The sequence below is a fragment of the Microtus pennsylvanicus genome, chromosome 10 (assembly GCF_037038515.1).
Source record: "Microtus pennsylvanicus isolate mMicPen1 chromosome 10, mMicPen1.hap1, whole genome shotgun sequence".
NCBI lineage: Eukaryota > Metazoa > Chordata > Mammalia > Rodentia > Cricetidae > Microtus > Microtus pennsylvanicus.
In genome coordinates this window covers 53,286,630-53,307,666 of record NC_134588.1, presented here as the reverse complement: position 1 = coordinate 53,307,666, position 21,037 = coordinate 53,286,630, and the positions used below count along the sequence as shown (strand labels likewise).

Below are 21,037 nucleotides of genomic sequence, written 5' to 3'. Positions count from 1 at the left end.
CTGGGAGGGTAGGGGAGTTCCGGAGAGGAGGACAGAGGTAGGAGAACAGAGTAAACTCCAGGACAAGCTTCAAAGCTTCACAGAGAAACCCTGTCTTGAAAAAACAAAACAAACAAACAAAAAAACCTAAACAAAAAAAAAAGAGGCATGTAATTTGCTTTTGGGGCTGGATAAATGGCTCAGCAGTTAAGGGCACTGACTGCTCTTCCAGAGGACCCTGGTTCAATTTCCTGCACCCTCATGGAAGCTCACAACTGTCTGTAACTCCAAGATCTACACCCTCACACAGATATACATGCAGGCAAAATACCATGTACATAATAAATAAAAATAAATATAAAAATATTTTTAAAAAGAAAATTTGAGAAATCAGCTATTATGAACTAGTTAACACAGAAGTTACTGTTCCAATTATTTGCAGAACTATATAAGTCAAATCTTTTTCTTTTTAAAAAAAATTATTTATTTATTAAAAATTTCCACCTCCTCCCATTTCCCTCCCACTCCCCCTGCTCCCCCTCCCCCTTCCTCTCCAGTCCTAAGAGAAGTCAGGGTGCCCTGCCCTGTGGGAAGTCCAAGGCCCTCCCCCCTCCATCCAGGTCTAGGAAGGTGAGCATCCAAACAGACTAGGCTCCCAAAAAGCCAGTACATGCAGTAGAATCAAAACCCCGTGCCATTACCATTGGCTTCTCAGTCAGCCCTCACTGTCAGCCACATTCAGCGAATCCAGTTTGATCACATGCTCGTTCAGTCCCAGTCCAGCTGGCCTTGGTGAGCTCCCATTAGATCAGTCCCACCATTTCCGTGGGTGGGCGCACCCCTTGTGGTCCTGACTTCCTTGCTCATGTTCTCCCTCCTTCTGCTCCTCATCTGGACCTTGGGAGCTCAGTCAAGTGCTCCAATGTGGGTCTCTGTCTCTATTTCCATCCCTTGCCAGATGAAGGTTCTATGGTGATATGCAAGATATTCATCAGTGTGACTATGGGAGAAGGCCAGTTCAGACCCCCTCTCCTCTGCTGCCCAAGGACCTAGCTGGGGACATCTCCTTGGACACCTGGGAACCCCTCTAGAGCCAAATCTCTTACCAACCCTAAAATGGCTCCCTTAGTTAAGATATCTTCTTCCCTGCTTCCATATCCACTTTTCTTTTATCTCAATGGTCCGTTTCCCCCAAGCTCTCCCCAATTCTCTCCTTCTCCCTTTTCTCTCCCCATCTCCCCTTCCCTCAACCCCAGCCCCACCCCCGTGCTCTTGCCCTGGCCATCTTGTCTACTTCCAGTATATCCAGGAGGATAAATATATGTTTTTCTTTGGGTTCACCTTCTTATTTAGCTTCTCTAGGATCACGAATTATAGGCTTAATGACCTTTGTCTATGGCTGAAATCCACTTATGAGTGAGTACATACCATATTCATTTTTTTGGGTCTGGGTTATCTCACTCAGTAAAGGGTTTTCTATTTCCATCTTTAAGAAAATGTTCTGTATTTTGTTACTGACTCACTTGCACAGTGAGTAAGGTATTTTGGGCTTTGAAGACAGAAGAAAAATTCTGAGGTGACAGTAGCTCTTCTATTGCTTTAAAAATTCCCAGAATCCAGTCTTCCACTTAGCTGAATGGTGTTCTAGAATAGTTAATTTTCTTAATATTGACAAAGATTCTTTCTGAAAAAAACAACTGAAAATGGACTAAGACAACATCTATACACTGAAGGCAGACATAGCGTTTCTGAGGAGCAGTTGATAGGGAAATTGGGGAAACTGAGATCTATGACTATCTGTTAAATGATGCTTACATTGTTTTTTATCAAATACATCAAAATATTTTAAATACTTTGCTTGCTGATATTGTATTTTAATTTTTGAATTTGCTACTTAAAATTTACTGTATAAGCTTGAGAAACAAACCATAGAGTTTATGGTTTAAACAATAGACAAATCATAATTATTTGATTCATTTTTACTTTTTTTTAAAATCAGAATCCTTTTGGGAAATAAGTTTATTATTTCTAGTTTATATGGGAAAAAAAACTTAAATGTCTTAAGTGTTCTTTGATACCAAGTCATTTGAGTTGAAATAGCTCCACACCCTTTTTTAAGAACTAATTATATGAATTAGTATAAGCCTGGCATGATGGCATACATCTATAATTTAGAACATTCAGAGGCAAGAAGACCAGAAGGTTAAGGTCAGTACACACACAAAGATCATTCAAGGCCAATCTGGGATATGTAAGACCCTCTTTCCAAGAAAAATTTCTGTAAGCTAAGAAGTCGCTGAATTCTTCCTCCCTCTTCAAGCCAGAATGCTCTGGGTTCTGGATTGTTTGTGGTGGTGTTTTTCACAATCTCCTTTAATAGCATTCTTACTGTTCTTTCAGGAACATGAGTGTAGACATGGTAAAAACTAAGACACCTGTGTGTGTGTGTGTGTGTGTGTGTGTATAGAGAATGAAAGGCCAAGAACTTCTTCCTTAGTCTCCTAGTTCTAACACAATGTGCCCCATTCTAGGCAGCCCAGTAAAGGTTTCCTCTAAATCTTAGGAGCTAAAATACACACACATAGCATACAAACACACCACACCACACACACACACACACACACACACACAGATCACATACACTAGATCCAAAGTTTTCATGGTAAAAAATGTACTTTATAAAAGCTTTTTATTAATCCGTATCTTTATTGTTTAATTTTGAGATTATAGTTTAATTATATAATTTCTACTTCCTTCTCCCCCCCTCAAACACATATGCCCTTCTTTCTCTCTTTCAAAATCACGGTCTCTTTTTTATTAATTGTTATTGTATATGTATATGATTATGTAAAAAACAAAGCCTTGCCAGCCAAGTGTTCTACCATAGAACTATGTCCTCAGCCCTTTGTTTCTGAGTCAGGGTTTTGCTATGTAACCCAGGCTGTCCTTGAATTTATGATCCTCCTGCTTCTCAAGTGCTAGTATTATAAACGTGTATCACCATTTCTGGTGGACTCTTAAGGTTTGTTTTTGTTCGTTTGTTTTTGTTTCTAGTTTTCTTGAGATTTTGGGAACAAATCAAACAACATTTTGTTGAAGGAGGCAATAAATCCCTTCTTGTTTCTTTTCCCTGTAATCTCATTACCATAGTTATTCTCTCTCTTTTATTTGGATTATAAGGACATGTCAGTAAGTTTGCATTTGATAACTTCCAGATTCTCAGCTCCTGTGTGATAGGCTGTCCTCAAACTCAGAGATCTTCCTGCCTTGCCTCCTGAGTTCTAGGATTAAGATCTGACTTAGAAATTTACAAATTTTAAAACATGGTTGATTCCTAAGGTTAGCAGTCTCTTTAGGGAAGAATTTATTTGATCAGAAATGGCCGAAACTGTATTTTGTATAATAAAACATCAGAATTAAATTGCTATTTATCAAGGTCTGTGGCATATGAAAATTATTTTGTTTTAAGAATTTCAAGTTTAATAGTTTCTAAATAGTACTTGTAGTGTTGCACTGTAGGCTTTTATTTTAGCACATTACATGTATATAAATGTGTCCAGCCTTCCCAATGTATTGTATTGCTCTGTATACTCTGCAATTACATGTAATTACAAAAGGACACAATATTTTCATAAACTCTTTAGCTTGAGGGTGTGTCAGTTACTGAATGCTGGTGCATGCTCCTCTGTTCATAGTCTGTCATTTTACCCTAACACTGATCTTGTCTGAAGATTTGGGTAATGTGACAAGAATCGGAGCTGCCCACTTTAAACACACAGAATAAGATCAGATTTCTATCTGTTCTTACTAGAAAGCAAGAGTGAATAGGGTCTGCCTTTTAGCTGTCTGTCTGTCTGATTTTACTGTGAGCACCACATGTAAGGAGAAGCTAGTTCATCTGTCTGCGTGATTGGGATTCAACAGCATAAACTGTCAGACTAACACTGATTGAAGGTGGACTGGGAAGGGAAAGCCTATCTGTCCAATGGCTCGCCATTGGCTTCTTATTACAGCATTCTCCCCTGAGACTCACTCTGCATGCTCATTCACCTACCTCCCCCTTCTGCTCGCTCCCCTTCCTTCCTTTCTTACCCCTTCATTACTGATTCACAGCTAGAGGCAGCACGGTGGCAGCCGCAGCAGTAACAGGGCAGCAGCAGCGACAGCCACAGCAGCAGGGCTGCTTGTCAGGAATCACGGATTGCAATGAGCTCATCCTTTTCTCCTTGCAGCTTCACAACTGCCCTGGCTTCCTGGCTACTGCTACTGCCGCCTGCTCATACAGAGATATCCTTTCTCTCCTTTCTCTCTCTCTCTCTCTCTCTCTCTCTCTCTCTCTCTCTCTCTCTCTCTCTCTCTCTCTCTCTCTCACACACACACACACACACACACGGTCACAGTCACACATGCTAGAGCCCTCTGAGCAGCTTGTCCATCTTTACACATGCATCTGAACTCTTCCTGCTCCGCTCCTGGCCATTTTTCCGGGATTCAATTGCTTTTGCCATTTTTTATTTACATCAGCCTTTGATTTCATTCAAACCAATCTACTCCAGGGCTTATGCATAGTTGATAATTCAGCCAAAATGTTTTTCTTGTGGCTACATTAGCTGACAGTTCCCATCATAGACCATCTTGTGCATCCTCCTCGGGAGACGTAGCCTGGCTCCCCTCTCTCTGCAGTTCTTAGGATTGTGGATGAGAGATCCAGCTTTCTCATTCTGGATACCTATTTACTGCTCATGGAAGAAGGGGTACCCTGCCCAGCCCCAGCTGCTAAGCTCACACCTCCTGTCAGAAAGTCCCAGGACATGCACGACGAGAGGAGCAAGCTGGTGAATGAGTATGCATGTCGGGTGCTGGAACTTCTGGGAATGGGGCATCGGCTGTTTGTGCCCCGGCTTCTGGCGGTGAGACTGTTTTTCATTGAACTTAATTTGTAGAGAATTTGTGTCGTCCTGTGAGAATGTTGCTCTAGAGGCTTGTGGGTTCCTGGTTTCTTCCCTTTTCACCCTTTCCTACTGAGAAGGAAGACTGAGTGCTGTGTAGCTTCCTTGAGCCTGGACCATGCCACTCCTTAATTGGCTATAAGAAATTACGGCTGTTTTCTCAAAGTCCAGGGTCATATCAGTGGCATTATCTCTGAGGCAAGGGAGAAAAACAGATTTTCAGGCTGCTAGACTCAGCAATGAAGCAGAAAACCCCAAAACTTGATGTGGGTGTTATATTATCTGTGTTCCCAAAGGGTTAAATTTTACAATAGAAATAACCATCTATCTAGACTATGCGTGGCTGGCTTTTCAAGCCCTGCAACATGATTCCCAATTAGATTTTGGCAATAGGGATTTATTACCTAAAAATCCTTGAGTAGGAAATTGCAGATTTCTCTCCTGGGGTGATTGAACTGTGTGTCTATAAAACAGCATACAGCTACTGGGTCTGTTCTGTGAGTCTGAGGAGTCAGGTTTGTTTGTTATTTGATTTCCTGAACAAGAGAAAAATCATCCTTTCTTATTTCCTACCAAGGGTTAATATTAAATACCCACAATTGCTGTGGCAGGGTTTCTCTTCAGTGGTTCCAGAGCTGTGCCTAGCAACTGTTGGGTGATATAATTGGTCCACAGTAGTCCTATACCATCATTTGATAATTGAAAACAATAACCCAGCTTTGTCTGTTTTGTAGGATGGAGTTTTAATGCTATTACAGATTCATTTGATTCTCTCAGATGTGTATCTTTTTGGTACAATGTTGTTTATTAGACTGTATTTAATTCTCACTTCCTCCATTTCTTCTGTCTGATCATAACAGACATTCTGTAGTCATGTGTATGAGAAATTTCCCACTATGAAAAAAGTCTGTTCATCATAACACGATGAAGTTAGGTGTGATGAGCAGTATACAATTATAGGGAGGTCATTTAAAAAATATAACAATTCCTTTTCCATGTAGGGAAGAATTTTTAAAAAGCTCAATACATATGTTTTAATGCCTAGTTGAAACAATTGTTTTCCTGATTCACAGTTTATAAGGGACAAAACTGAAAAATCCTAATTATATTAGAAATGAATGTTGTTTTATTTTTAATTTCAGGAATTTGGCATCAGGAATCGCTGATATACATTTAAACAAATTCCTTGTATCTCTGAGTCTTGGTGTGACAAATTTCCGTATCTTAAAGGCCAATTAGCCAACACTTGAGGGCTTCTATCAGTGACTTCACAGCCATCTGGTATAGCCTTCTTAACATTTACATTTTCAGTTTTTTGAAGTAAAACAAAAATTGATAGCTAAGATGTCTCACACTCATCTATACTAGAGATAAATTTAAACTTCTAATTCAAAACATTTAATTAGCAATAATATCCACAGGGAGTTGGATATTATCTTGAGATCTTAGTGAAGTTACATATTTCGCTATGTTGCAATGGGACAAATCTGGTTGCTAAATGAGGTATTTAAAGTAAGTGCTTTCCTCAGGATTTTTTGTACTGTATATTTTAGAGCCTAGACCATGGTACTAACTGTATGGCATGTGACCAGCATATGCTGACCTGTGTATCTGGCTATTTGGAAATCTCTGGCCTTATTTTACACTGTTATCCTTGAAAGATTGTTGATAGAATCCTGGTTATATGTGGTTTATATTTGGGTGTCCTTTAATTAACATGGTGGCTATAAATTGGGATCTGCTATCTAAAGAGTTACCACTCAAATTTTCACATATATACTGGGAAATGGGTGGGTGGGTTCAGGTGCTCAGCATATGTTATTGGACTGACTGATGGTTCAGGATTGAGGACTGATTAGTATAGGGTGGTCCTAAAAGACACGCAGTATTATTATCATTTTATTTCCACTTAAGAGGACAAGACTGAAGTTTAAGACATGACTGCCATTTTAATCAAGTTTTATATATGAAGACATACAAACACTACAGATCCCCAGTTTTTGACAAAAGTCAAAACCAGGCATAACTGTGCTTGCCTGTGATCCAGGCACTGAGGAGGCAGAGGCCAAAGGTCAATTTGTGCTACATAGTGAGTTCCAGTCCAGGCTATGCTGCAAACAACTGTAAACATCTCATACGTCAGCTAAATAACATTTTCCTCTTCTACAGACTCTTAGACCTACAGCAATTGGGGGGACCGTAAATAGAAATCCTATTGGACATCATAACTGAAAGAAGAAAAAAAAAGACTATTTAGAGTAAAAACAGCACAGATGGGAAAAGAACCATGCAAATTTCCCCCCTAAATACTCACCTAGAATTTTATTACTTAGGAAAGACCTTGAGGAAAAATTTCTCATCCAAGAGTTTTTAGAAGTTTAGAATAGAAACATCTGGAACACAGATGTTAGATCTATTTCACCCAGTTTGCTTCTTAAAAAAGAAAGAAAGACAGACAGAAAGAAAGAAAGACCCTGTCTCAAAAAACCAGAAAGACAGACAGACAGACAGACAGAAAGAAAGAAAGAAAGAAAGAAAGAAAGAAAGAAAGAAAGGTCACTTGAAAATGTGTTATTCTTACACTGAATTTTTCAGTGGGAAAACACATTCAAAGTGGTGTCAGCACTGGCTCATGGCCAGAGGTTGTGTGCTGCAGGGACTCTGGTGGGAGAGGAAACGCCTTTATTCTCTTCACAGTCAGAATGCTTCTTTTCCTCTAGGGTTTCTCTTTTTGCAGTCATGTGACATGAGAAGTTATTATCATATCATTATATATTAAAATTAGTGTTAGCTATAGCTTCAATACTGATATCATGGATAGTTCTACAGTGAGTTCAAAGGACTTCAAGCAAGATTGAGAGGGATATGTGTGTGTGTGTTTTTGTGTGTGTGCTTGTGTGCATGTGTGTGTGTACATGTGTCTTCAAGCAATTATTCTAGCTGCCCATTTAGCAACCATTGCAAATGTTATTTTGATGAAATTTCTTAGGCTTTCAAAATATGCCCTAATAGGTTCTTTGTTTGTGGACTTTTCTGAAATATTTGTTTAAAGCAAAGGTAAAAGACTACTGGAGACAGAATGGCTCCTGTTTTTAACTCTGTCTCTAAAATCCATAAAGATTGCTCCCTGAAGATAGATTACAACTTTTTAAAATGTTAAAGACCCCAATACAGAAGGTGTCACGTATATGCCCCTCAGAAATCCCAAATCATCTTTATATCAAAGTAAATCCAAAGTCAGTTCCCTAGTTTGTACTGTGTAAATATTGGCTCTTACCCTGGGTCTGTTATACCTAGAACCTGTAGGAATCTATAGACCGCAATTATGTTAATGTCTCTTGTGTGCCTGATGATTTCATTCTTCCCACTGAGGCAACTGCCAAGAACATTATAGTAAAACCACCTCTTTCTTCTGGATATTTCTTTCTAACTACTTGAAAAGAAACTGAAGTAGAACTTGTATAAGTGTCTTAATCATGCCCATAATCTTTATATATAATTCTGTTCAAATGAAGGAATGGGTGATGTCTCCTCTGCATATGTAATTGATAAATATGGTACACATTATTTGAAACATTTGTCAGAAAGCTTGGGAATCAGAAGAGACATGTATTGGTAAAGCACTGACTTTTAGATGTTATCTTTAAGTAGTTCTGGTTTTAAAAGTGGTTGAGTTTTTAATTTAAAAGTAAAGAAAAGACATCTTAAGTTACCTTTTGACCACTGTTACTTAACAATGTTGGAGAAGTTTATTTTTTGAGAGTTTATTTTTTTCCTTGCAATTATTCAAAAGCATTATAGAAAAACTCTTAAGAATTTGCCAATAAGATGCAAAAAGTTGGCTCGTCTTCTATGGGCTAGGCTTATAACCAAAAATATAAGAATTTTCCAGTAGAAAAATAATCAGCTTTCCAGTTTAAATCAAGTCTAGCTTGATGGAATTCTGGGGTCAGAAGCCAGGACATCTTTTGGGGGTACTTGGTTTGATTAGGGAAGTGTTGGTCTTCCTGTTAGAGGTACACATATAAAGCTTAAAAGTTATCATGAAATCATGTGCTAAGCTTCTCTTCATTGTCAGGGATTAATATTCATACAACTATAAGCCTAATTATATCCATCATTATCATCATTATAGCTAGGTAATTATTAATTTGTGTGTATTAGAACTAGTAATCCTGGCTGAGACAGCACTTCTTGTGTTTTAAATTAACAATAATATAAATGTTTGACATCTGTGAAACATATGTCTTTAATAAAACAAGTTCAGTGCTACTCAAAATCTGAATATATAAAGTATTTCATATATGTAGTATGTATTTAAGGGATATGGGGAGGGAGAACAAGCAAAGTAGCAAAATGCTAGGATGTTTGTTTCTGAGTTGTGAGGCTTTGTGTTAAACTTAAAAACCTTGTCTTTCTTGGGCTGAGGAGTTGCATCAGTGGGTAAAGTGCTTAAGAGTAAGGAAAATGTCATTTCTAATCAGCAACATCCACATGAAAGCTAGGTGTGTGATGGTGTGTGCCTGTAACCTCAGTACCAGGGAAGAAAGTCAGGATCCGTGATTTCACAGGCCACCAGCCTAGTTGAAATGACAGTGAGGTTCAATGAGAGACCCTGTCTGAAAGCATAAGGTGGAGAGGAAATTGAGGAAGGTGTCTTATTGTCAATGTTGCACACATGGGCAAGTTTACCAGTCCTCCTTTTTGCTTTAATGTGAGGAGCCATGACTATGTATTCTGAAACCAAAAACAAACATACAGTGAATCTTCCAGGTACACATACACACACATAGATAAATTACTATGTTTTACAATTTTTTAAAAAGCAAACTAAGGATGTGTAGGTTGGGCGTAGAAATAATGGTTAGTATGGGTGAGGTCCCGGTTCTGTTCCCAGCACCTGTTTTCTGTTAAATTCTTAGTGAAGTATCCAAATCTTTGCAAAGTATAAAGTGTCTGTGCCTCAGTTATAGAGGGAAAACTTCTTAGATACAGTTGTCAGAAAGTGGAGAGGTAGTCCTATAAGCTTATAATCTACTTACAGCATTACAAAGGCATTTGAAGTGACAATGTTTATAGAGGTCTCTTAAAGATAGAAAATTGGAAGAAAATGCCTTTAGAATCAAAGTAGGACTGCAGGTTGTCTTTAGAACACACAGGAACAAGGTTTTTTGCTTAATTTTTAATTTTGTTACTTTATTTCATGTGTGTGGGTGTTGTGTGTGCATGAATGTCTGTATGCCCTATGCATGCAGTGCTGGCAGAGGCTAGCTACCAGAAGCCTTCGGATCCTCTGGAACTTGAATTACAGACAGTTGTGAGTGGCCATGTTGGTGCTTGGAACAAAACCCAAGTCATCTTTAAGAGCAATAAGTACTCAACCACCGATCCATCTTTTTGGCTCCCAACGGAGGTTTTTAAGTATCCTTTGCCTAGATGATATCTTTTTATCATCACAGTGAAATAGTTTTATTGAAATTCACAAAAATATAAATTATTAGAACTAGGACTATAGAATGTTTTATTTTTATTATGAATGACTGAATGGGAGAGGTACAGATGGGCTCGCTTGTACATGTGCACAGATGCCGGAGAACACCTGGGTGTCCGCTCTATCATTCTCTGCCTTTTCTCACCTCGCTGACCCTGGAACTAGGCTGGCCAGCCACAAGCCCTAGCAGTCCTTCTGCCTCCCCCCCCCCCCCATAGCGCTGTAGTTGCAGGTGTGTGAGCTTTCACACCCAGCTCTTTACATGGTGCCAAGACTCAGGCACAAGTCTTCATGTTTGCACTCTCAGTGCTCTGACCACCGAGTAACCTTCTCTAGCCCCTGGGCCTCCTTATTATGTGGCTGTTATAGTTCTTTTATTTCTTGGGTTCAACTGACTTAGGGAAGCCAATGCTAATAGTGTTTTTTTATTATTGCTATTATCTTCATCACAGTGTGTGTGAGGGTGTGGGGGTGAGTATGTGTGTGGCGGGAACATACACAGGCCCAGATTGACATCAGAGAATAATATTGTAAAGTTCATTCTCTCCTTACACTTTTACATGGATGCTGAAGATTAAAGTCAGGTTGTCAGGCCTACATAGCTCCCTAGTTAGGATTACTATTGCTATGATGAAACACTGTAACCAAAAAAAAAAAGTTGTGGAGGAAAGGGTTTATTTGGCTTACATTTCTACATTGCTGCTCATCATCATCCAAGAAAGTCAGGACAAGAACTCAAAACAGAGCAAAAACCTGGAGGCAGGAGCTGTTACAGAGACCATGGAGGGGAGCCTTACTGGCTTTCTCATCATGACTTGCTCAGCCTGCTTTTTTAAAAAACCTGGACTGCCAGCCTAGGGATGGCACCACCCACAGTGGGCTGAGCTCTCCCCCATCAGTCACTAACTAAGAAATGCCCTATAGCCATATCTTATGAAGATATTTTTTCCAATTCAAGTTTCCTCCTATCAAATAACTCTATCTTGTGTCAGGTTAACATAAAATTAGCCAGTACATCTAGCAAGTGGTTTAACCACAGGGCCATCTTGCCAGCCTGCCCAAGTAGACAGCCACCAGGTGATTTGATTTCTGCTCTACAGAGACTCAACCTTAGGTAGTTTCAGCACAACCCTCATGGTGAGACCTACAAAGCACTGCCTTTGAAACTGTGGTTTCCTCCAAGAACCACAGTCTACAATGCCATTCCCGCCTGACTAATGTCTAATGTGTGAAGAGAAAGTTTTCTTCATTCTTGATCCCTTTGTTCATTTATGTGAGCTCAGTGACCAGGCTTGATATTGGGTCTTGTAGATTTAGAAAATCAGGTAGCCAAGCTACCAGCTCAGAACCTACTTGAGTTTTCCAGCTTTTATAATTCAATTATGTGTTGTCTTCAGCAATAGGATCTTACTCTCAAGTTCCAGAGGGTAACAAAGGGCAATGACAATACCCTGTAATATTTGTGTATCTATGGGACCACACTGGACAACTCAAAAAGAGATAACTCATTCCTGGTACTGGGAGTTTTGTTCACTAGCATGTGGTACCTACTTGGGTCTTGTCCCTTCACTCTAGGCAACTTCATTTAAATTCTTTAAATATGTATATAGGTATTCATTTTAGGATGCAGTACTAGGTTTCCATACGGGTTTTTCAAAGGGCCTGTAGTACTAACTACCCTCCTCTACCCTGCCCTCCCACCCCTTCCCATTTGAACCTTCCTGTTACATTATTTCCCTTTCTCCCTTTATATTACTGTGTTCTTTCTCCCTTCCCTTAAAAGATCCCTGCTTTCCCCATGGGCCCTTAGTAGTTTTCTAACCTCTGTGGGTATTCCAGTTAAAACACACATATCTAAAGGTTGAAAGTTAACATTCATATATTAGAGAAAACATGTCAATTACATAATATCTTTAAAACATATCTGTGTATGTGTGTGTGTTTTGAGGTAAGTGTACTGGAACTCACTACACAGACCCAGCTGGCCTCATACTCATGGTGGTCTACCTACCTCAGCCTCCTTAGTATTGGAATTTCAGGCCTGTGACATTTTTCCTGGCTAAAATATTTAAATTTCAGTTTTACTTATTTCTGTGTACCCTTCTACCTAAATCCTTAGTGTGTTTAAGAAATTTTGCCATAGTTGTTTTCAATTTTTTAGTAGAATATTGCAGAAAATACTGCAAAATCTAGAGAAAAAAGTCACTCATGATCCTTTTATGTAGGCAAACATTTTGTTTTGTTTCCTTTCAGTTTTTTGTCCTATGTGCTGATGTTTTACTGACTTCCACATGGTGACTTTTTAAAAAGTGAATTTGGCAAACAGGTTTTTAGTAAGAAGTCAGTAGTTAAGTGGTTTGCTTCGTTTACTTGTTCGTGGCATTCTCTAGTTGCTGGATCGATGTCTTGTTTTCTTCACTTGAGCTGCTGTTGTCATTAGTTGAAAAGGAGCAGTCTTCCCATCAGGTGTTTGTTATGTAACTCTGATGGGCTTTGATTACTTTGTTTGTGTCTTCAATGAGGTTTCTAATAATCTTTAAAATCCTCATCAAGGTAAAAATCACGAATTAATACAGAGTTTACTCATTTTCTTTTTCTTTTCTTTATTTTTAAGCTTCTATTATTATTATTATTATTATTTGTTCCTTTCTTCTAGATTGGTAAACTTTGCTGGGATTCACTAATGTAATCTCCATATAATATGAATTACAAGTTAATGTGTTAATAATTGTCTCTTACATTGCTTTAGGGTTTATAATTTCAGCATGTAACAGCAATATTTTCTGAATAGTAGAAACACTGAAAGTATCTTCTAAAAGTATATTCATGAAAATCAACAATTTTTTGTCGTGCATTTATTTATATAATGTGCACAGGCTGAAGTGTGGTGATATGTCTTGGTGATTGTTTTTCAGACCTCAAAGGAAGACCTCCTGCAGGCTGATTTCGAAGGCGCTTTGAAGTTCTTTAGAGTTCAGCTTCCAAAGAGGTACCGGGCAGAGGAGAATGCAAGAAGATTGATGGAACAGGCTTGCAATATTAAAGTAAGATCCATGAATTTACATATGATAGCAGTATAATTTGCATGTAGAATAACATAAACATAGCAAATTGTGTTAAACTCCTTGTGTGTGTGTTGCTGTTTTCTGAGTGTGTTTTAGGGATTTTGTATACAAACTAGTCTCTCCTAGACTTTTCTGTCATCTAGGATGTTGACAGTTGTTCTATCTTTTATCAGGACTTAAAGTGAAAGGTTGATGGCTCAGATTGTAATAAAAGAGAAGCAAACATTTATCTTCTAGGTGGGGCTCTGATATCGGCTGCTATAATAGTGGTTTCCATGGCAGCCGACTTGGTATTTTAGCTTTTGCCATCTGTTTTAAGATTATTTAGACATGCCAAGCAGGTCTTTCCCTTTTTTTTAAGGTACTTAGGCAGTTTGAGTCTTGATCTGGCCAGAAACCATCTCACATCTACCAGATGTCTGTAGATATGTTGGTCCATGTCACGTGTCTGATTAAGCAAATCTTATAAATTAGCTTAAAATTGAAAACTGTATACAGACAATTAAAAATTAAGGTGAAAAAAATGTATTTTCTCTAAAAGATTTGGAATCATTTTGCTAATTACTTATGCCTCCAAAATATATACACCTAACCATGACATAAATATAAATCTGTTTTTTAGGCAGACAGAAAGCATTATGGACTTTATATTATTACAGAAGAAACAGACCATAAATAATTAACATGATAATTTATTTATGTTGGAAGGTGAATTCGTAGATATAGAAAAAAAAGAAAGTAAAAAGGAAATAGGTGAGTTGTGATGTTTTTACTAGTGTGTGTAGACCCCAATGGGAAATGAATGAGACAATGAATAACTCACGGACAAGTCCTGGGAAATAATATTCCAGGCAGGAAATTGTTCAAATGTCCTGAGACCAGTTCAGGCCTTGTGAGTTTAAAGAATGCCACATAGGCCATTAGAGCTAGAGCGGAGTTTATGGAATCAGAATTGAAGTGAGAGTGCCCGCAAGGAGCCAAGAGTTGTCAGCTATTATATTTAGGTTTACTTTGCAGTGGGGGCCCTGGCAGGGAAGAATAATTTGTTCTGGGTTCTGAGAAGATCACATCAGCTATATTGATGGGCAAGAATGGGTAAAAGAGGAAGAGAGAGCACACAGAACCTGATGTAATCCCATGGACAGAGAGTGACCAGCTGAACCAGTATAGCAGCAGTAGAGAAGAAATATATTTTGAAGTGGTTAAACCTGGGAAAACCTTGAATTTTTCATTATATGTAAGTATAGCTGTGAGAGGTCAAAGCAAACTCGTTCTAGATTTTGATTTAAGCAAATAAAGCAAGTTTCCATTAATTTAATAGGCTTATTGCTTAAGATATAATTATATGCACCTAATAAATAATTGATTTGAAGTTCTTCTAGGTACTATTCCCTCTGTAATACTTAAACAAAACAAAACAAAACAAAGTAGGGTCTCACTATTTAACCTTAGCTGGCTACTATTTAAACGAGGCAAACCTCAAACTCACAGAGACCTGCCTGCCTCTTCCTCTTGAGTTCTGGGATTAAAGGTGTGTGACACCATGTCCAACTTGTAGACCTGTAAAACTTTTCTCAATAACAATTTTTATTTTTAGTTCTAACTTATTTTAAAATAGATTACAAATGCCCAAAGCATAAATCAATGCTGAAAGTAAATAGCTGAATAGGAAATTATTTTGTCTTTCAAATGAGTACCATATTTTAAAAGATCATTTTCTAAGTACAACCCCACCAAAACAAAAAGGCCTCTCAAATCTTCATTCTGAATGCTAAGTTGCTAAAGCCTTCCAGACTAATTATTTGAGCAGAGCATAGTAGCATATGCATATTATCTTAGCACTTAGGAGGTTGAGGCAGTGGGGCTGATTCAATTTGTTTGAAACCCAGGATAGACACTGTTGGAATACCCTTTATCTCAAAACACAAACCAGAAAGACAGATAGACAGATGGCTAGACAAGCATAATAGAAACTGATTGACTGAACTAAATGTCTTAGACAAAATTATGTTTACACATACACTGAACTGAATTTTGTAGGAAGTAAATTTGAAATAGGTTTTAATTGCTGGTTGTTCAGAGATTCCAAGAGAATTTACAGTTACCCAGGTTACGTTTAGATTACAATTGCTTTAGAAGTCTATTAAAGTAAAATATTCAGTTCCAAGATACAAATATACACCAGGCCTGGTGACACATGCTTTTAATCTTGTTATTTGGGAGGCAAAAGTAGGTGAATCTCAGTGAGTTAGGGACAGCCTGATCTACATACTAAGTTTGGGCCAGCCAGGGCAGCATAGTGAGACTCTATTTCAAAAAATAATAAAAGTAACATACAAAAGGCAACACTGACCTGAAAAAAGGAAGTTAAGGAAGGAAAACGAGGTATCGGGTGCCTATTTTGCACCAGAAACTATGCAAGAGAACTCAGGAAATAAGGGTTAAAATGAGGCCTGGGGGATTAAAAGAGGGGGAAAAGAGGTAAGCAGGCTTGGAGAGAAGGCAGAAATCCATAGGTGAGGAGAATGCAGACTTAAATGTAGGTACTTATCAGAGGTTAGGGTGAGAGAGGGCTTGGGTGAGCACTGGGGAGAGGGGATTCTGAGACTGCAGAGATAAGTGGAAGAAGCCATGGGAAGCAATCTGGGCTTCAGCCTGTGTCTGGTAAGTACTGAGAGGTTTTGAATAAAAGACAGAAATGACAAGATTTATGTTTTAGAAATGTTGTTCTAGCTGTTGTATGAAAAAATCCATTGACAGATGTCTGATTAGATGGTGGTGACAGCACTTTTCAGGCACTGTTGCAGAAATCAAGTGAGGAATGACTAGGTTGATTGTTATGGTTTGAAGTGAGAGGGACAGGAGATATGAAAGAGATAGAATTGGCAGACAGGTTAAATGACAGGGGAAGAAAGCCAATAAAGGTACTCAGCATTCCTAGATTGGCAACTTAGTAGTGATCACACTCAGAAAGAAACCAAGAGAATGAATTGTACAAGTGGGTGATAATGAGTATATAGTCCTACACTCATATCCAGTGGTCAGGTGGACATTGAAGTAAGAGCTGAGCTAAAAGTAGGTATTTGGAAGTCATAACATTAAAACCATGGAGTAAGTGACTTCTCATAAAGAGGAATATGAAGTGTTCAGAGAGAAAGGTTGATGATCAATGCATAAGCATGATATATGACTGTGGATAGAAGCAGGCAAAATGGTAGGCGAATCTCATAAGAGTATGACATGTGAATGTTAAGGGAAAGGGCATTGTTGTGAAGAAAATATATTTGAGGCCCTGGGTTCTATCTTCAGCACAAGAGGAGGAAAATGACGAGGACAGGATAAACAAGTATCAGTGATTCCTTGAAGCCATGTAAGGTACTGAGGACTGAACAATGGACTTTGTACAATAATTAATGACCTTAGAGGAAGCAGTTTCTGTGGAGTGAAGTATAAGACCTAATCATTAAAAAGATAAATAAGAAGTGAGTAAATGGAGAAATGAAGATTAGGTGCTTTTTCTAAATGGCTATAGAGGACAGGAAATGGAATAGCCAGCAAGTAAGTTAGAGGATAAGTACAAGAGCAAGATGGAAGATATGAATAAGATGAGTTTATAGAGAGTGGGAATGTTGAGTCTTTAAATGCTTAAAACCTTAATAAAACTTAAATTTTTACATTGAGCATCTGCAATATGGCAGGTACTATGCTTAATCCAAAGAATATGAGGCTGAGCAAAAACAAGTACTCTTTCTAAACTCATGGACCTTTCAATGTTGTAAAGAAAATGTTAATAAGATAACCTTGTTAGTATTAAAGTTATGGGGATGGGAATGTAATTGTTGAGTGCTTGTCATTGTCTTAGTTACTTACTCATATTTATATACCCAAGAAAAAGCAACTTAAAGAAGGGTCTCAGAGAGATAAAGTCTACCTAACCCTAACCTAAATTGGGAGCATGGAAGGCGGAGTGGGAGGGGAGAAGAGAAGAAGGAAGGGGAGTGGGCGAAAGATGTATACCTCACTTCTATTTAAACAATTAAAATTAGAAGGATTAAAAGAAAGGAGAGAGAGAGAGAGAGAGAGAGAGAGAGAGAGAGAGAGAGAGAGAGAGAGAGAGAGAGAGAACACTAAAAGGAGGCCAATATGACTTTAGTTTAGAGAGTTATGAGGATATAAGAGAGCAAAACTTTCTAGAGAGAGACCTGCCAATAGAGAGAGACCCACAGAAAGAAAAAAGTTGAAGATTCAATAAGGAAAAATAAATACATCAACAGTGAAGGACCTCCAAGGAAGTAGAGATTCATCTCAGAAGAATGTGTCTTTCTTTCATTACAATAGAAGGAAATAAGCAAGGGATGATGAGTAAAGGCCATTGTACAATTTAGTAAGGAGGAAAGAGGAGCTGTTCCATAAGAAGCTCTGTGTTATTTTTGTTAAGCAGGACCTAGAATGAAGGAACTATAGTAGAAGCACATGGGAAAACAAAACTTTAGGCATTGTAGAAAAACAAAAGAATTGCCAAATTGGATTATTAAAGAGCACAACTCTGTAGTAGCAAAAAATCTAAATGTTTTCTGGTTTCTCTAGAAACCTTCAACAGTATAAATGTATATTTAGGGAAAGGAGAAAGTTATTTCAACCTTAGTTAAGGTTTGTCAGCATAAGGCAAAGAAATGGCAATGATATGTTAGTAAGATATATCTCAGGTAAGGGGACAAAAGTAAAGAGAAAAGAAAGCATCCTAAATTTGCAGTTCCTGCCAATTTTCATGGTGTAAATGCAACTGCTGCAGTCTGCTTTAATCTACCAGTGACTTAATAGCCATATCATTTAATTTCCAAATATTGACAGTCATTCTTCTATGCTGGAGGCTGCTGCCTCAAGCTCATCCGAGGCTCACGAAGATGAGGCTAGTGACAGGAGAGTGGTTAATGGTATGAATACTGAAGTCTCATTAAAAAGAAAGTAAAGCTAGATTGGGACTAAGTGACTAAAAATGGAAGAGTACAACAAAGAATTGTTGAACTCGATGATAGAAAGAACAGTAACAGAGGTGATCACATGACTTATTTGTAGTTATTCAAGGAATAAAATGTTTTTCAAAAATTCTTAAAGGTAGTTTTCTGATACCATTATCAAAATCATTTGGTTTTTTTCAGCTCAAATTACTTGGTTGCAGTAAAACCATGCTAGTTGCTATTGGCATTCCTAGCCAGCTGCTGTTATATGTTCTCTTCATCCTAACAATGGGGCCTTTATTGCTTTTGGTTTGTACTGATCATACATCAAAAACCTTGAAATGTGTAAGGAAGAATAAGCAAAAGTGACAGAGGCAAATGAGTGTCCTGGAGTGAGTGAGGAAGCCCCTCTTGGCTAACTGGAAAATCCTAACCCGGCCTGTTGCTTATACACCAGAATTATCCTATTCTGTTCTGGAAAAGTAGCTACCAATGGCAAGATTTTACCATAGTAACTGATTGCCTCAGATAATTCTAAACTATGTTCTATCTTAATTACCTATATACTGGGCTAGTCAATTTCCAGTCTTCCAGAATAGATGAATACAATTTGATCTTACCTTTCATAAACCATTATTTTAATGATGGTGGTGAATTCCTTTACCTTTTTTTCCTCTGAGAACTCCATCCATGGTTATAACCATGGATTTTAATTCATTTGAGAATTAAATAACTTCACTCTAGAGAAAAACTATAAAGAACATTAATATTGAAATCAATTTGCTTCTAATTTCTTCATGCTGTTTGCTGTTTATTACTGCCCCTGTTGTTGCATATGAATAAAAGCATACTCTCCCAAGTGGAGGTTTCTTTGAGTTATCAGAAGCCACATAAAAGCTTTGGTTAATTTCATGGGTCCACATTCTCTGCCTTTATGTACAATATTGAAGAGGTTCTTTTATTTTTACTTTTTATTTCATGAAACTGTGTCTTGTATTCTTCTCCTATAAAGACTTCTCTGTAACATGGGAAAACACCCTTGGGACATTTTGTTTAAAATGACATAATCCCTTGCTGGAGAATGTTCATTACATTTTAAGATACAGCAATGTGATAATTAGTAACTGATAATGAAGCAATTTATCAATACACTTCCTTTATTTATTTATTTTTGAGACTTCCAATAGTATTCCTAATCCTCAGTGCACCTCAGAACTGGGACATTATTTTGTTTTCTCCCAAGAAGCTAGGAGCATGTCAGTGTTGGATGCTGTCTGAAACAGTTGACTGCAGGTATAGAAGACAAGCCCCCCCTCCACCCCACCCCGCATAGGCACCAGGACCTTGTATACTTAGAAAGCTCAGGCTTTATGGTGCTCTTGAGTGATTGCCACGCATGGGTTCCTTTGTTTGATTCTGTATCTACTTCTGCAGTTCATTAAAAAGAAAGCCATGTAGATATTTAAAATTTAAGTTGATGGGTGAATTGTGCATTCTCTATACATCTTTAAATGCTCTTTTCTCACATAAAATAAGATAGACAGACACAAAAATTGATTTTTATATAGATGTTTCTTTTTTAGAAGAAAAAATATTAAACCACAGGAATACTGCTCTGTAGACTTGTGTACAAATTCAAATTAGTACTGTTTTCTCCCTGCATGTAATTAACAAGAAAAAGAAACATCAGAATTGCTTTCTCATCTAGTAGTTTCTCTGTCTCTAGAAACTTTACCACCACATACACACACACACACACACACACACACACACACACACACACACACACACACACGTCTTGTTCTCTCCTAACAATCTTTGAAAGCTTCAGTAAGATTAATAGTTATGCTTTAAAAGGGAGTTTTTATATTTCTTAATATAAAGTGTTAAACCAGTTGTTATGATTTATATTTAACAATGTTGAAGAATAGACTTAGGTCTTTTCTCTAATTGAGAATAGCAGATAACTTTCCTATAACTATTTATGATAAAATCCACATATATTTGAGTTATATATTTATTCTCATATCTTATTTCATGTTTAAGATTATATTTTAATTGTGCTTAATAATTTGGTTTGGGAATCTAATTTTTACAGGAAAATGAATATAGTATTCTTCTGTCTCCTGTAACCTGCTCATTGTAAATAATTTGATTTTGTTCTTTTAGTTAGAAATAAAAATAAAATTAAATGTCTTATGCATTTAGACTAAGTTAGTTTAAGAAGACAGTGATCTTCCTGGGAGCTCAGTAGAATGTTCTTCAACTTAGGATGAGATATATGCATGCATATGAGTCCATCACAAAATTGCAAATATCATTAAATAAAAAAAGATAAATCTAGAGTACCTAACCTACTGAAACAAACATAGCTTAACAACACACTACACTGTAGAATATTGCTTGTTTGACCTTTGATTTTGTGACTAGCTGGCAAGTGCATCATGACAATTTAACATATACCAATCATGGTGGTAAAGGTCAAATTTAAGATTCAAAATTGTAAAAATGGTTTCTACTGAATGTGTATCGCTTATATGCCACAGTGCAATTGAAAAGTACTTTTGCTGGGTGGTGGTGGTACATGCCTTTAAT

The 21,037-nt window shown here is 37.6% G+C and overlaps 1 protein-coding gene across 5 annotated transcripts in view; it reads left to right on the top strand.

Annotated features, from left to right (window-relative positions):
• Positions 1-21,037, top strand: part of Rabgap1l (RAB GTPase activating protein 1 like) — a 599,727-nt gene that overhangs the window by 457,237 nt on the left and 121,453 nt on the right. For 4 of the 5 annotated variants that reach the window (XM_075988370.1, XM_075988369.1, XM_075988371.1 and 1 more), the window contains one exon: positions 13,335-13,463. In XM_075988370.1, coding sequence (XP_075844485.1) covers positions 13,335-13,463 — 129 coding nt within the window. Of the gene's footprint in view, positions 1-4,094; positions 4,890-13,334; positions 13,464-21,037 lie in introns of those variants that run through there. The other variant, XM_075988374.1, reaches the window with a different exon arrangement.